The sequence below is a fragment of the Haemorhous mexicanus genome, chromosome 1 (genome assembly GCF_027477595.1).
Source record: "Haemorhous mexicanus isolate bHaeMex1 chromosome 1, bHaeMex1.pri, whole genome shotgun sequence".
Taxonomy (NCBI): Eukaryota; Metazoa; Chordata; class Aves; order Passeriformes; family Fringillidae; genus Haemorhous; species Haemorhous mexicanus.
The window spans coordinates 105407168-105423575 of record NC_082341.1 but is presented as its reverse complement, the minus strand read 5'-3'; the positions used below and the strand labels follow the sequence as shown (position 1 = coordinate 105423575).

At 36.0% G+C, this 16408-nt stretch overlaps 1 protein-coding gene across 1 annotated transcript in view; it reads left to right on the top strand.

Annotated features, from left to right (window-relative positions):
• CEP192 (centrosomal protein 192) overlaps positions 1-15896 on the top strand; it is a 77583-nt gene extending 61687 nt beyond the window's left edge. The window contains exons 50-57 of the mRNA XM_059843441.1: positions 1273-1477; positions 2925-3004; positions 3891-3986; positions 5451-5570; positions 9262-9383; positions 10275-10398; positions 10867-10925; positions 15404-15896. Of these exons, the coding sequence (XP_059699424.1) occupies positions 1273-1477; positions 2925-3004; positions 3891-3986; positions 5451-5570; positions 9262-9383; positions 10275-10398; positions 10867-10925; positions 15404-15542 (945 nt within the window). The 3' untranslated portion in view covers positions 15543-15896. The remainder of the gene's footprint in view (positions 1-1272; positions 1478-2924; positions 3005-3890; positions 3987-5450; positions 5571-9261; positions 9384-10274; positions 10399-10866; positions 10926-15403) is intronic.
• The last annotated feature ends 512 nt before the right edge of the window (positions 15897-16408 follow it).

The window sequence follows — 16408 nt, the reverse complement described above, 5'->3', positions numbered from 1 at the left end:
AACCTAGTAGATTTGAGTCAGAAGTTTCTGTCAAGTTCCATTATTCATATAAATTTGTAAAGTTCTCATAAAGAAAAGTAGTTAAGATGCCATTTTTTAAACTGATTTTTGGTTCATTCATCTCTGAAGAAATGCTATGATGTGAACGCTAAATTTCCAACAAATTTGCACCCACCACTGCCTTATGCATCATTTTCTAAAACACTACATATATGTATATATACATGTGCACACATAAAAGTAGTTTGTATCATATTGTAAAATAAAAGAAGTTAAAAGAGGGTATTGGGCAAGTCACCATAGCTCCTTTTGAGCTCCCCTAAGGTAAACTTGACCTTCTGGATGACAGGTCTGTGATAAAGAATGTCTAGAACAGGTTCTGCCTCTTCATGGATTTTAATCCATGACATTTCCCTGATAAAATTGAGGCATAGAAATAAAATTTATGAAGCCAACAGTTTTTCTTTTTTCTATGTAAGAGGAAAAGGACTCCTTCGTAATCTCTACTAAAGAGAGAGACTTTTTTTCTTATTTTTGCAGTCAGTGTATGTTTTGAGTTATTTGTAACAATGCATGGAGAGAGAAATAGACACTGAAAGGATAAAACTGTATCTGCTTTCCTTTTGCATGGAGGGAAGTGTGAGGTATGATACAGAATTGGAAACTGCCTCCAAAAAACCCAGATAAGCAGGAAAGTTGTTGAGAAGGAGTTAACTATGTTATGTTCTACCATATGAGAAAAGGATTTAAGAGATCTACTAGGACAAGTGTAGAGAATGTAGCAAAACTCATCCAATTATAGGAAATCTGTTAGTTAATAATGCTTTTGTCATTTATTTGCTGCCTCTCCAAATCAGCAAAAAGTATGCTACAATTTTACTAGTGTTAATTGAAACTTTTAAAATTTTTAATTATGTAGCAAAAGGGAACACGATGCTCCTTCTGAATGAGGCAGCTCTGTTTCCATTATCTGCAACAGAGAATGTTCTAGGAATTGTCAGTTAAACTAGTTGAAATTATTATTCCTGTTGGACTAAAATGCCTAGATGGCAAATTTTCAGTGAATGTTCCTTTTCTCCTAAATTAAACTTGTCCTAGAATCTTTAAACTTTTGAGGTTGGAGGAAGATCTGGTGATGTAATGTATGAGAGCTTTCCTTTGTTGAAATGTAAAGCTGAACATAAGCTCTCATGTGTAAGCTAAATGGTTTGACTTATTGATATGTCAATATTCACTGTTTAAAACTTTGCTTTTCTCCAAATTGTGCAATAGTTTATTAAAGTGCTTATTCAAGAGGCTGTTACAGAGAGCGTGTCTGGATCAGACTTTCCATGTAGAAGATGTGACATGATTGCTCCACAGTCTGAAAATCCCACTGTTGATGTGCCAAAGCCTCTCCCCAGGTTCCCTCTAACAGAAATGGACATAAAGAACAGAAACATTGTTTTTCCTAAAACAAGACCTGGTCAAAGCTCAGGTAAGAGGAATTAGTTATTAAATGTAGCATCTGTAGTATCTTGTGATCAGAGGCTTTGTGTACTATATTGCATGTTAGGGAATTTTAGTGCCTTGACTTTGGTTTTGTTCTGTTAATTCACACTCATAACTATGAATGACCAGTTCCTCAGTTCTGCCTTTAGTTTGAAATGCTCTTTGGGTTTTTGCGGTTTTTTGGGTTGTGTTTTGGTTTTTTGGGGGTGTTGGAGATTTTTGTTGTTGTTGGGTTGGGTTTGGGTTTTTTGTTTTTGTTTTTTTCTTTTTTGTTTGTTTTGATGGTTTTGGGGGCTTTTGTTTGTTTTTGTTGTTTTGTTGTTGTGTTGTTGTTGTTTTGTTTTTTTGGGGTGCTTTTTTGTGTGGGCTTTCCCCCCCCCCCCCCCCCCCCCCCCAGTTCTCCTTAAGCAGTATAGTCACACCTTTTTTTCCACAGATAGGTTTGTGTACAGGCAAATCAGTTGCCACTATGATGAATGCAGCTCCACTGTGCCTGGGAAAAGAGACTGTTAAAAGGTTACTGTGTCTGCTTGAAACTCTTCTGGCTCAGGCACCTTTGCAGTAGATCCCTTCTCCTCTGCACTTATGCCCATAAGAGATGAGACCAATCTGTCTGTGTTTAGCAGGGAAATAAATGCTCTTCCTAAAGACAATAGGAGTGTCAGCTATGAGGCTGGCTGTCCTTGTCTTGGAACATAGTGATTGAGGAGGACAGGGTACATAATGGAGTCTGAAATGCTTGGACAGTACTTTTAGTTCCAGTAATGCTTAAAATTATCAAAGTAACTCTATGGAACTCTCATTCTGTTATCTACATACCAGGTTTTTTTGTAGTACTTACTTTTATAGGTAATGAAGGTTTTTCTTAATGATCCATTGCCACTAATTTTTTTTCCAGCAGACTTGAGGGCTTTCAAGAATTAATTTATCAATTGTATCTTGGGGGTTTTGCTAAAATTATGAAAGGATTGAAATATAATACTTTGGTGTTTATATATTTCCTATATAATTTATGTCTGCAACTTGAACTTTTTAAAGTGCTATTCTATACTGATATGATATTGTCCTGATAATTTCTTGCCAAGAGACATATAATTATATGCATGCTGAGTAACAAAACACATTATTTGATACAAGTTTATTTGGTCCCAGATTGGAATACTGTGTTTTGTCTCTGAATGATGAAATAATATCTTGGGAAGGAGTTGGATATCTTTTGGGGATTTATTGATGGAGCCTAAATTTCTTGTATATAAGCTTCTACAAATTTTATGACAGTGTGCTTTGCTTGAGTCTGCTCTTGAGATTTGTTACAATGAAAACCGTTTCCACTAAACTTGTGTTCATCTGGAGACACAGTTTCTGCTAACTCTTTACACCAGGGATACTTGAACAAAGATGTTTAGTATGCTGTTCTGATATTTCTCTTTTAGAGAATTACCTGGAAATTGAGAATAAAGGGAATGAAAATCTGAAGTGGAAATTATCATCTTTTGCACCACCCTATATTAAAGTGAGTGAATACTTGCATTGGGAGTTTTATGCAAATCCCTGGGTTTTATTTTAACTTCTCTCTTCCTGCTGTGCTCTCTCTCCCTGCTGCCTCTCAAGGAAGAATATATATTTGAGCATGACCTCAGTTACAAAGGTTTTTTTCCTCTGTCCATATCAGGGAAATGTTTTGCTCCTTTTTTTCATCCCTAATGTGCTCCCTGACTATGAATCAATCAGTGCTCAGTGGTACAGTTTCTGCTTCACTTACTGCTTTACAGTTTGCTTGTGCTCATACAGTGTCATCATCCAGACTGTATTAAGTGATCAAGCATAAATGAAAGATAGGTGTCTCTTTTGGCTGCAGAATGCCAGACTTGTCTTGTTCCAGACTTATGCTGCTGAAATTGCACTGTATGTGGTATCTGTGTAGAAATTTGAGCTAGGTCAAGGTTATTTTAATTACAGTGCTGTTGCCTGTGCCTAGCTGTTGGTATTTGTAAATGCTTCCCTATTTTTTGATAGTCTGAAATGCTGTGATGATTTTGGATTTTATGCTAGAATTATTATGATGCTCTATTGTTGTGAAATGATGAAAAATGGTTTCGTAGCACCCTTGCCAGTGCCCATGGGACTGAGTATGTCTGTCATGTTCCAGCCAGTGCACCATCTCTGAACTGTAAGTCAGTAGTAGTGGTGATTAGATTTGGTAGTTTCAGTCTTTATTAATTTGCTTTTAGGGAGGCAGTTTCAATTCTTTACTTAAAAGTACCTTAATTGGGTGTGTTTTCCTCAGTCTTCTGCAAGCGGGGGGGGGGGGGGGGGGGGGGAGGGGTGTGGGTGTATTGTGTGGTTTCAGGCTATTTTTTTCCTTTCCCTTCAAATCTGACTCATCAATTGATTTGCAGGGTGTGGATGGAAGTGGCACTGTTTGTAGGGTTCCTTACTCTGCTTTTGGATTTTCCCATGTTTCTGGTACCCTCGAAGTTCACAGACAAGAGAAGGTAAACATTTATAAATATTTCAGGCATATTAGTGTATCTCAATTGCAAAATAAGATCTTAAATGAGAAAGAATTTTTTTTTGATAAAATGTTTTCAGTACTGGACTCTGGAGTGTGTCAGATATTCTGCATCAGCTTAATTCAGCAGAGTTGATTCTAAGAATTCATGCAATCAAAGTAGTTTGATTTCAAAGTGGTGGTGTGTTTATCTTACTGTTTGGGGGTTTTAAGGACAAATTATTTTAGAAGAAAAAATTATTTTAAATATTCTGTAAAATTCCAGAAGAAAATGGCAAATAATCCTGGGTTCTTACAAAACTGGTATAAGCACCTGATTCCCTTCCTTGAAGTGTTCTTGCTCTACGTGTTCAGGAACAGCTGTGTGCTCCTGAAGTTGGGTTTCATTTGACTTGCAGTTTTATCTCCTGGCCAGTAGAGGGTTTCATAACCACAATTATAAAGCACATCCAGGGATAGACTGAATGGGTTTGTAAGGGTCTTTCCTCCCTCATCTTCTCTCACAATGCTACTTGAGTTTTATCTTTTCATCTTCATTAACACCTATCTTTTCATTGTTATGGGTAATTATGACATTATTTCTAGAGAGATGCAATTTGTAATCTATTTACAAGAATAAAAAAACTATTCCTGTGAAGTTTCATAGTAATTTCATAATATTGCAAGCCATTATTTCAATTTAAACAATTGAATTTACCTTAGCAATCCTAGTTCAGGCCTATTTGAATAACATTTACATCATTGGCATGCCAGGCTGTGAGCTGGAGCTGATAAGGTACAGTGCTCTCCTGACTGGCTGTTTTTTTTGCAGTGGATATTATGATTGGCTAATTAGATATAGTTGTAGTGGTCTATTCTAATCTGCTACTTTCTTTCTCTTCTTCCCTCAACCTCAGTTCTGAAAGTTTATTCTTGAATTAATCTGGTACAGCACTATATGGAGACAAGCCTTTGTTACAGGTGATCTTTAATGATGATCAAATTCATAGGTTGCAAGTTGGTTTAAATTTTAGGCCTTCTAATAATTGTAGTACAGTGTACATACAGATTTGGAGCTGGAGGAGTTGAGTTCTTCACAACTTATTTGCCAGATGAAGGAAGTTTTTTCAGGTGCACATACTTCTCTTCCTGGTCCCTTTCTCTCCATTTTACTAACAGAAGTAATTGTGCCAGCACTTGCTGGCTTTACTTAAAGCAGATTATCTGAACTCAAGTTTTGTTCAAAACTGCTTGCACAACATATTTCATCCATTTTTTCCACTTGTTGGCAGAGGAGGACTGGCTGGTTGTATAGGTTTCTGCAAGATCACCTGTGTGTGCCATGTGTGTTCTGTAGTGTGTAAATTTTGTGCTGGCTGAACCATAACTTTGGAGAGGTAAAATTGTGAAGATGTGAAGATTCTGAAGATTATTAGTATTCTGCAAAAAAATTTTTTTTTTTTTTCAGGTTGCTGTAATTTTTTCACCTAGAGATAAAGGAGATTACTCCCAGTTCTGGGACCTTGAGTATTACTCAGTTGGAAATCCCAGTAGGAAACACAAATTAAAATTTCAGCTTTCCGGAAATGTGAGTATATTTTTGATATTATCTTGATTTTACTGTACATACTCTTTCATATATACATGGGTAAAAAAACTCAACCCTGCTAGTATTTTTGCAGGGTTAAATTGTATTTTTTCCTTATGTTCCTCTTCCTTATGTGATAATGCATTATCTTTTCCCATTTAGGATATAAAACTTTATTTAGCTCAAAGAAAGTAGAGACAAATTTACATTCTAGGGGAATTGTTTCTGTAGAAAAGGTATTTCTATCAGTTTTGTTTGTTTTTTTGCTTGCTGGTTTTATTTTTGTAAATAAGTAGTGAAGTAATTGACTTTTGCTATAATACATAACTCAGTGCAGTTTTGGAATTTTCAAATATCCATCTTGGAAATGGGTATTTGTGTCTCTAATAAAACCTGCTTCAGTATTTTTTCAGAGTAACAATGTAGGTGGGGATAATTGTGAAATTTATACATGGGAGCTACTGGATTTGAGCTTTCCTTTGCTCCCCTTTTGTTCCTCAGCTCAAACTTCATGGTAAGGCTTGGAAGAAGTGAGTTGGGAGTTGCAACTGGTTTTCTGTGCTCTCTCTCCTTACCTTGCTTTTTATCCCGCTTATACAAGAGGAATTTACCTAGGACAGAGGATTTATTATCATAAGGAAGAATTAATTATAATGATCAGTTAAATAAGCTGAATGTGAAGTGCTTTGTACATTCAGTATGGCATGATTGCTATCTATGCTTTGCTGTCCTCTTTAGAAAGTTTGACTTATTTTTCTAAGAAGTCCACTCAAAGATTTGGGATCTTTCTTTGGAGTATTAAGCATGCTTCAGTAGTAGGAAGGAACCTTACTTATCCTTCTTGCTGAGGTACCTTACATTTGTTTTGTAGGTTCCTTGTTCTTTCCAAATTAATTGTGTTGAAAGAGTACTTGTAAAAAGGTTTATATTAAATAACTTCTAATTTTTGTCCTGTATAATGTTTGGTTTTAGAGGGTTTTTTATTAAGCTTTCATCAAATTCTTTGATGAATTTTCCTGAAAATGAGGAAAACATCTAAATCATTTGTATTTTCAAAACTAGTTGAAATGTGGAGAAGATTATTTCTTTAACAGAACTCTAGAGTTTTAAGGAAGTCTGTTCTTAAAACGTGACTAGTTGTCAGAGTTGTGTAGATCTTTGAGCAGCATGACTTGATATTAATGTTTTTGAACTACTGTGTCAGATTTGTTCTTGATTTTTTTCAGAGCTGTTAACAATTAGATCTTGATAGCATCTCTGCACATGGGAAAAAAGTTTGTAGAAAATACTTGAAATGCATGTCACGATCATTTTCAGAAAAGGATTTGAAAAGGAAGTATGTATTTATCAACTAGGTAGGGAAACGTACATCTGTTCAGAAGAGGGATCAACACAGAACATTTAGGGTGTTGCAGCTTTTAGTTGAGAAGGCAAGACAAGTGAATCATAATCTGTTATCTTCTCAGGATCAAGAGTTTAGGCAGTGTTACTAAAACTTTGAAAAGGATTTGGAATCTGGTGGCTTTGCTGAGGCAGGGGGCTACAGCTGTGGTTAATGTGACTTTTGATAGAATGAAGTGGGAAGAGTGACTGACTGTCATTCAGAGTGACTGAGTGATGTTTATTTATAGCACCACTTCAGAAGAAATGAAAAATTTGAAAGAGCTCAGGAAGGAACTAAAAGAACAACATTAAGTTAGGAAAATCAGTGGCACATACTACTTTAATCTTTTTCCTGGGAAATTAATTGACTGTAATTTTGATTATGCTCTACATGTGTTTGCAGTCCTTACCATTGGAAACTATAGTCAGGAGTTCAGCTCATCATGTCTCCAAAACCAGTCTGAGAGACAGAGGAAGGAGGGATTCTCTGTGTGCTCTGAGCCCCAGCCTCTCAGTGCTGGTCATTCAAACTTAGTTTTTTCTTTTCCTGAGGAACATTTGTTCCTGCTGCTGGGAGTTGCTACTGGGGGCTCTTTGAAGATTATTGAGCTGAAAATGAGAATTGTGCACAGGAGTCTTGGACTGGTATTTGAGGCTATCAGTCCCTTCTGGGTGAACTAGCAAGCACCTGCCACAAGGCTGACACAGCATCAAAGTCCTGACTGCTCCTTTAGCATGTAGAAAGTTGAGGGCTTTATAAAGAAGCCCTGCTATTTTTTGAAGATACTACAAATGTTGAATGCGTACCGTTTTTTAATTTACATGGTTTATTTACTTTGAAAAGTTAAGTAATGTACATAAGTAACATAAATAAGTTTGAAAGTATCAGCAGCAGAGAGCTGCATCATCTTTGTGTATCTCAGAAGTGGGAAGAGGGAGAACCTTTTTATACTCTGTGAGAGAAATAATTCCAATTTTCAAGCTATACAAATTTCTGTGTTCCTGAGGTGTCTTTGGAACTGCAGCACTCAATTGTAACCATTTTGAGTGTTAATGTACAGCTCTCATTTGAAACAGCAGAAGTCAGTACAGGCTGTGGTAAAGCAAGCAGTATTTCAAGATGCCCTTATAAAGACTGGGGTAACTTGTGATCATTTTCCATAATGTACCTTATTCTCATGCAGTCAAATTGCCTTTTGACAGATTAGAATTTGAATGATAACAGAGGCATGATGCCCACTGTTTTTCACTATGTGGAAAAATAAAAGCTCTTGAAACAACACATGTACAAATCCCTTCTTGTCTTTATTAGGTTCTACTGGGGTTCATGGGTTATTTGCAACTGAAAAATATATTCTTTAAAATAAGATTAAGATTTTTTTTTTATGGCTGCTGCTATTTCTGACAGACTGATTAGCAGCTCTTTCAATAGAAGAAAAGAATGTCTAAAAGACAAGTTTGTCATAGCAGCTCTATTGAAGATGAATCTATTTTTTTCATCTTCCCTGCGTCAGGGAATCAACTGCTTGTCTAAAACGTCAGCACCATTTCAAAAATTGACATAATGTTGTACAACCATAAGTGTAGGAGGTTCTTTAACTTTGTTTAAGATGTTGTGACCCAAGGGGACTCCAAAGAATATCTGGCAAGATTCACTAAGCAACACAGAATTTGAAATTGGTTATTTGTCCAATTATTCCCATTGGGTGATCTGGTCTTGTGTTAGAATACCCTAAATGGGGGTCTTGGTGATGATGAATATTTTGGCCTAATTTCTGAATGCAGAAAATACCATATAGTGCATTATCTGCTTCTGCCTCTCTGGAGAGGCCTTTCTTTGAGAAGGATGTATTGTTCATAGTACAAAATTATTACCAAGCTTTTTGCTGTTTTGAGAATTCAGAGTATGATGATGATTTATGTCTTCCTTCTTTCTGAGCAGTTGGCTAAACAACTTGATTGTTCTTGAGGCATGTGGGCATAATATCTGCAGAGGAAGTGAGGGGTTTTTTGGGTTTTAGTAAAATCTTGGTTGCTTGCAGCCCTTTTGAGATTCCACTTGCACTCCTAGTTTGTTGTGAACTGTCTCATAATAAATAAGTATTCGTAAATAAGTATTCAACAGAAGCCTGTTGACATAGTGCTCCTAACGAATTGCTTCCATCTCAATGATCCAGACTCTCATGCTCCTGAAAGATTATTCTTTAAATAAAAAGTCGTGGATTGGGTAAGGGGAATGACTTACATTCCCGAATATTTGAGTACTTTTGAATTTGGAGTTTACAATCTTCTCTGGTTTTGCCAACAGAGTACTAAAGCAGAAAATGAAACACCAGTTGTAAAGTCTTCTCCAAGTGCCCTTAAAAAAACTGAGCTTGCAGTTACACCAGAAAGGAAAGCTTACTCTGAAGGACAACCAAAAAGAATAAGGTATGTATGGACAAAATCTGACAAGAGTGTGTCTGCAACTGGGCAAAAGGGTGAGGGAGTAGAACCCAACTCCGCAACCAAAACCTTTTTACTATTGAGACATCTGTGGGGTGGAACAGGCTTCATAGAGAGTCTGTGCAGTGTCTGTCCTCAAATGGTTTTGGGATTTAACTGGTCACCTTGCTCTGACCTCACATCTGACCCTGACTGGAGCAAGAGGTTGAGCTACAGACCATCTTTTTATCTTCTGACCTGAATGACGCTATGATTCTATTTTAGAGTAAGCAGCTGTAAAAAACAGACTTGCCAAAACCTCTTAGTGGCTTTGTATTGTTCAATCTTCCATGCTTTTTGTTTTCAGTTGAGTTTCTAAGTTGTCTGACTATGATATGCTGTGGTGAATGAACTGGTATTGGCAGTAGAATGTTGTGTATACTTTTTGTATATTTGCCTTTTGGACACCCCAATTGACTATAGAGTAAATTCTGAGAAAACCACAGTGCTGCATGTCTTAACCTTGCTGTTCAGTTTCAAGTTAATTGTCAGTTCTTTTACAATGGGATGATGTGAATATGGCAGGAGAGTAAAACGTTAGGTCAAACCATAAGACTCTAGGTCTCTGGTAAAGCATATGGGGGAAAAGTTCAGACTCTGAAATTGCAGATAAGTAAATTCCTGCATATTTATGCCAGAGTGATGCTTTTGTTATTCTTTTTGGCTAGAGTATCTTGCCTACAAAACTTAAGGTGAGAGAGTCGATGTTTTCTGAATCTTTCCATTTTTTCTGATTTATTCTCAAAAAAATACACTTGTTACTTCAAATATGCAATCAACATACACTGATCATACAGGTCAGAAATGTTAATATCTTAAATCCATTTTTCAAATCAGACATAAAGAGGTCATTCAAGGGATATATGCGCCAGAAGATGTCTACGTTTTCCCTCTAACCAGAGTTGGGGAAACAAGCATGTTAAAGGTGCACTTGCGGAATAAATCCCGTACAACACACGTGGTAAGTCTGACAGACTTCATCCTAAATAGATACATGTGAGTCCTTTCAGTTGCTCAACTGCACTGGTTTTTTCTCTTTTACTCTTGACTAAGACTGCAATAGTACATGTCTTAGTTTGCTAGGACCAAAAATCAGTATTTGAAGAATTTTGATGTGTAATTTTTTATTTTGTCTGACTGAATAACTTTGTGTATTTGTAATATATTAATAGTAAAGCATGGTAGATCATAGTTTGCATAGGTTTGTTATTATTCTGATTTGCTGATTTTAAATGTTTTAATTAATTCAAAATATTGAAGTAAATTTTTTTTCTTTACTGTTCACAAATATGGGCATTCTGTATTTTTAAACCCTGGGTCTGTGTAAAGCTGTATTTGTAAATGACCTGGTTTATCTTACACATGTCATAAATTGAATATGATGGGCTTAAATATAGTGCACTTTTAAGCATTTTGTATTAAATTACAGCTGAAATTTCTAAGTCCCAGGGAGCCTTTCTACATCAGGCACTTGAAATACTCTCTAAGGTGAGTAATGCATATGCTAACATTTTCTCCTAACAAAGAAATTAACCAAGTGATTCAGTAAGATAAATATCTTCTATATATGTACAGTGCTAAAATGTACGTATAAATATTCTGGATGCTTTTGTTTATGGTTACAGGTTTGGAGGGGGGAGGGGGTTGTGAGGCTTTTTTGGTTGTTGGTTTTTTCTTTTTCCTTGTTAAACTGTACTCTAATCTCTGTTCGAAACAGAATGAGCCCACACAGTTATTTCTGCATCTGCCAATTTCTTCCCTGCAAATTGTTTCTAACAGTGCTGCTGCTTTTAATGTTAAGCCTAATGCTTCATGTAACCATTTGGCATGCTGTGCACAATCAAGTCATTCCTTCCATTTATACTTTCTGCACAACAGACCAAGCAAATTGCCTTCATCATGCTTCTAATTTGACAAACCTGCAGAGATGCACCAAAGATTCTTTGCAAACACAAGGTTTCAGCAGCCGCTGGATTGTCTGGCCATACCAACTATTTCAGCATTTTACCTGCATAAAAGAAATTTTTGAGTTAGTGATAGCAATCCCTGAAAATAAACCCAGTCATCTGTGGAGTTCATTACAAGTATGTGACAGTAGTATTAGTCATCTCTTCAAGAAGTGCAGCATGTCACATGCTCATCTACAGCAGTGGGATTGTCAGGAAGCAGAAATGCAACTGTTTCATTAGAAGTGGTGCAGCATACATTCTCAGTGTTGAAACAGGTTCCCATTTTAAACACAGGGAAGCTAAGGCTGTAGAGAGCAGAAATTGTAAATGGAGTTAGATATTCTGCTTCCTAATCTGCTCCACATTCATCACAGAGACAGGGCTGTAGTGGTGTTAGACAGAGGTATTCAAGGTATTCTTAAGGCCACTTTTCAGTGCCAAGTGTTGTAAGTCCTCTTAGGCTTGTGTTAGTGCTTCAATTTAAATGTGATCTTTTTATTAAATATTTCGCATGAGACGGCACAGAAGAGTTTTTTTGGGAGTAGTGACCAGGATAACATCTATTCAAATAAAGACAACTAGCTAGGTCTGTCTGAGGCTGTACAGCAGCACACAAAGGACAGGATGACTTGATTTAGACATCCTTGACAAAAAAATAGTAACTTCACCAGAAGACACTTTGATATTTCAAAAATATTTTTGAAGAATGCTGTAAAAACTATTTGGTATATTTTCTGCATGAGATTATGAACTCCTACTGCATTTATCTAAGGTAGCCTTAACAAGTTTAAAAGTCAGTCTACTTTTTTTTCGCCTAGTAACTTTGGCAGTTTTTTCTTTGGTTGTAAATACCAGCTTTTCCTGTTTAAAAAAAAAAAAAAAAATTCTCTGAAGTCAACATAGTGCTCTCCCATTTATGAGCATAAAGCACAGAAGATTTGCGTGACTTGGATAGATGTTTTTTAAAAAGTGTTAAAAGTGTTTTAAGTGGTTTTTATTCAAGAATAGCATCAAGGAGGATATCAGTAAAGCCACTGGTAACTGTTTCCTTCTAAACTTGGGCATCTTAGGAAGTAATGTTCAAAACTAATTGGATGAGAAGACTCTTTGCAGGAACTTGGAATATTAGTCTGTAAATAAGAGTAGAAAGTACCATCTATCTTTATGTTTTCTTTCAAAAAAAAGTCATGTACTAAACATGGTCTATTGCATGCTCTTAATTTTGAGGGCCAAATTTAAAACTAATCCTGTGTAATCAAGTTTTAAATCTAGATAAAGAAAGTGAAACTTTGTATCTAATATCAAGAGTCTTGTCCTTCAGAATTTGGTGTAGTGGTTTTGCCAGTTCTTCAATTGATTATGCAATCCCAAGTACCAGTACACAGTGCTGCTGTGGAATTCTGTCTGCAGTTTACACCCAAAAGAGTTCTATTTGTTGACAGACTAGAATTTTTTTTTACTGCAAGGAGAATACTTTTAACAATATGACTCTTTAGTGATAGAAAAATATGAATTAAGCATTAAAAAAATGGTAAATTACTGTTTCTGGAAGGACTACCAGTTTGCTATGCCTACTTAAAGCTTGAAAACAAAAGTGTCCCAATTTTATTGCTTTCAGAAGCCATCTGATTACAGAATAGTATATTTTCCAGATACTAGTAAAAGGTAAAGCTGTTTGTTGAGTTGTTCCCTTCAGTAATTATTGTTGTTTCCATAGCCACCCTTCTGGGTGTCAGTGGTCACTGTTCATTGATGAACCATCTGGTTACTATGGCTTAAACTGGGCTAACTGCCCATACTCTTCTTTTTCAACTTGTTGCAGTGTTGTGTTTTGAGGATTAGAGGATTAGTTTGTCTGTGAAGCAGACCTCAGACGTGCCTGACTTTTCAGAAATACCACTTGAAACTGGTGCAACAACCTGTAAAGGCCATCCACTATTCAGAGACTAATTGAGGTGCAGGCATAATGGAAAGTTTGAAATAAAAGGGGTGTTTAAAGAGAAAAAGAGTTAACTGCAGCAGAATTCGACTTGTCCTGAATCTATAGTTTTTGATTACTGTACTTGAGAAAAATCTTCCAGGTTGCTTAATTTCTGAGAACATTTCTGTTATGGAGTAGCCCAAAGAGCTATTACATCTGGAGTCTAAACTTTCCAGTCTTGTAGCTGAGAAAATGAAATGGAAGCAAGTGTGATGAGTGTTATCTCAGTTGTGAGAATTAAAAACCAGACTACATAATGTCTGACTTAGTCTGCTTTTAGGGAAGAACAATAATGTGTTTAGCACCCACCCAATGGACACCTGAATTTAGAGATCAAGAGGAATTTAATATTGCTGTCATTTGCTAAGAAACTGCTCTGCCTCAGTACCATTGAGGCCATATGGTACATATTCTGGAAATTAAAATTTGCCAGCCAGATGTGGCCATCTTTTTGAAACAGCAATACCTAACTTACGGTTAAGTTTTTGATAAAGTGTAAGTTTGAGTATGCTAATGTTGTTCTGTTTGAGTAAGTGTTCTATAATGTATCAGGGAGCATACATATATTATTTTGGAGATGATACAGACCTCTGCATCTCTTCTGGCTTTCTACTGAATTTACTTCTACTTCTGTAAATTCTCAGGTGGCCTAGTTATATGCAGCTTCACACTCTGTTCCTACTAAAATTTATGTTTTCTAACATAATGCATGTACAGATTAAATAGTCATACTGATGTCCTTCACTTAAAGAAATTGATTTTCTTTTAAATGAGCTGAGTAAATATCTTCAGCCTGTATATCATAGATGGTTAAAAAGACAGACACTGCCAGATTTGTTATACAACACTTGGCAGTCGAGTATGAGACATGAAACTGATTGGGTTGTATTCCTTTGGTGCACTGTTGGATGTACAATTAGTACTTTATTTTTGTATTCACCTGATGGAAAAATACAGTACAATCTCAGTCTTTATTTTAAATGTGTGTACTCTTATGTGATTGACCAGGACGCTGTTAGAAAAAAAAATGCTGGTGTGGTTACTTCAGCACTAAGGATGATAGTAGCAAATGAGAATTGTGTGTGAGGCAGGTGTTATGATTTCAGATGTGGGTAAAGGATAGGGTAGAAAGGTAAAATCACAGACTGATTATGATAGCTTGGATTAGTGTAGAGAAAAGGAGTACCAAAAGGTAGGAACACTGTGTGAACAAGTAGGCGAAATTAGCACATTCCAGAGGACTTTGGATAATGCTATACGCTGTTAAGGAAAGAAAATTGAAGGAATAGAAAAAGCAAACAAAACTGTCTTTTCTGTTTCTACTAAGTGGGGATGTTCATAATTCCTTATTTCGGTCTGTGCCTGTTACTGCCACCTGTTTCCGTGCTGGATGTTTCTATTGGATGCCATAGAATCCAATAGACTGCCACTCAGAATTTTCAGCTATTGCTTTTACAGCTTATATTTTTAAGTAATTCAGTCTAGGCTTTTGGCGATTAACACAGATACCCATAACATTTGGTATGTTTTTATGTAATCCAAATAGAAGAGGAATTATGTAAAAATGGTGTAAAATTTCTAAAATGTTTGAGGATGGACATAGTGATTTACAATAATTCAGCAAAATATTTCTTAATGTGGAGGCAATTAGAATAGAATTTAGTAGCTTCAAATGCATGGATTTCAGAAAAGATTTGGAAATTTTAGTGTACTTGTGTGATGTTTGAAGGGAAGAAATGTAGTAATTTTGCTCTAAATAAAGTTTATGCACTGTCAATATTGCCAAGAGGCAGCCCAAGCTTACCAAGGTAAACTAGCAGCAATAAAGTATTGTATTACTTTGTATAATCAGAAGGAAAAAATGACCTTGAAGATCAAAGTCCTTCAGAAGAAAAATAGACAATCAAATCTATAAAACTAAACTTGACAATCTGGTGCACACATTGTTTTGGAAATCCGAACTAGATAAGAATTTGTCGGTCAGGTAGCGTTTACCTGTTTATTAACAGTTTTTCTGCCCACAATTGCCTTTTTAGATCCTGTCATTACATTGCTTTGCCAGTCCAGTTCAAGCCAAAGGTGGAAGGAATGTTCGAAGATGTCTTCGTTGTGCTGACAAGCAAATATAGCCCAATTAAAATTCAGCTATATGGTAAAGCTATTGCAAAAGAATAGAACAGTCTTTTATCTGTTTATAAGAATTTATAACAGTTAATATAATTTAAAATATTAAAAGGTTTGCTACTACATTTCCATACTAATGTCCGACTTGTTTTGCCCTGTGATGCTGATTTGATGGAAAGTCTTCTGTAAGATAAATTATGGTGCTTGTTTTACAAATCTGTTTTGATAGTAGAAACATTGACAAATAACACGGTATGTTGTAAAGATGCCATTTTGTAATTTATGTTTCTGCACTTTTAAAGAAAATGGAAGTTTTGTATTTTTGCTTTTATTAGAAATAGCTAGATACTGATATATTTTATTTTAAACATTGTAAATTCAGAAATAAAATCTATTTATAAACAAGTTGATTCTACCTGATTTGTGTCTGTTTCAGAGGATTCTTTGCTGTAGGTAAGGGATCAAGCTGCCTTCTCTTAGACAATGCTAAATTTTTTCGGGGGCTGTGAGGGAACAGGGGTAGGCATTGCACTCCAGAAGCTGACCTATGAATATCATGTTTCCATGAGGTAATGCTGGGATCTGACAATCAGCCCCCACCTTTTTACACAGTTCAGTTTCAGGCATAAGCATTGTTTTTAACAGTGTGAAAACAATGTAAATTTTGACACGAGCAATAGTGCCTTCAGCCCTCCAGAAATATGCATCTTACCCAGTATTCTGTCTCTGAAAGTCACACAAAAATGATCTTACTTTGAGAAATTATGTAAGCCTGGCTGCTTACTGGTTCAATTCCATTTCCTCAGTATCTGCCAGCAGATGTATAAGGATGGGAGGTAGAATCCTACCTATGCCTTTTCTTTGCATTTATTGGCCTGTTTGTGAATTCACCTGTTCACATTTTTTAACCTTTTTGA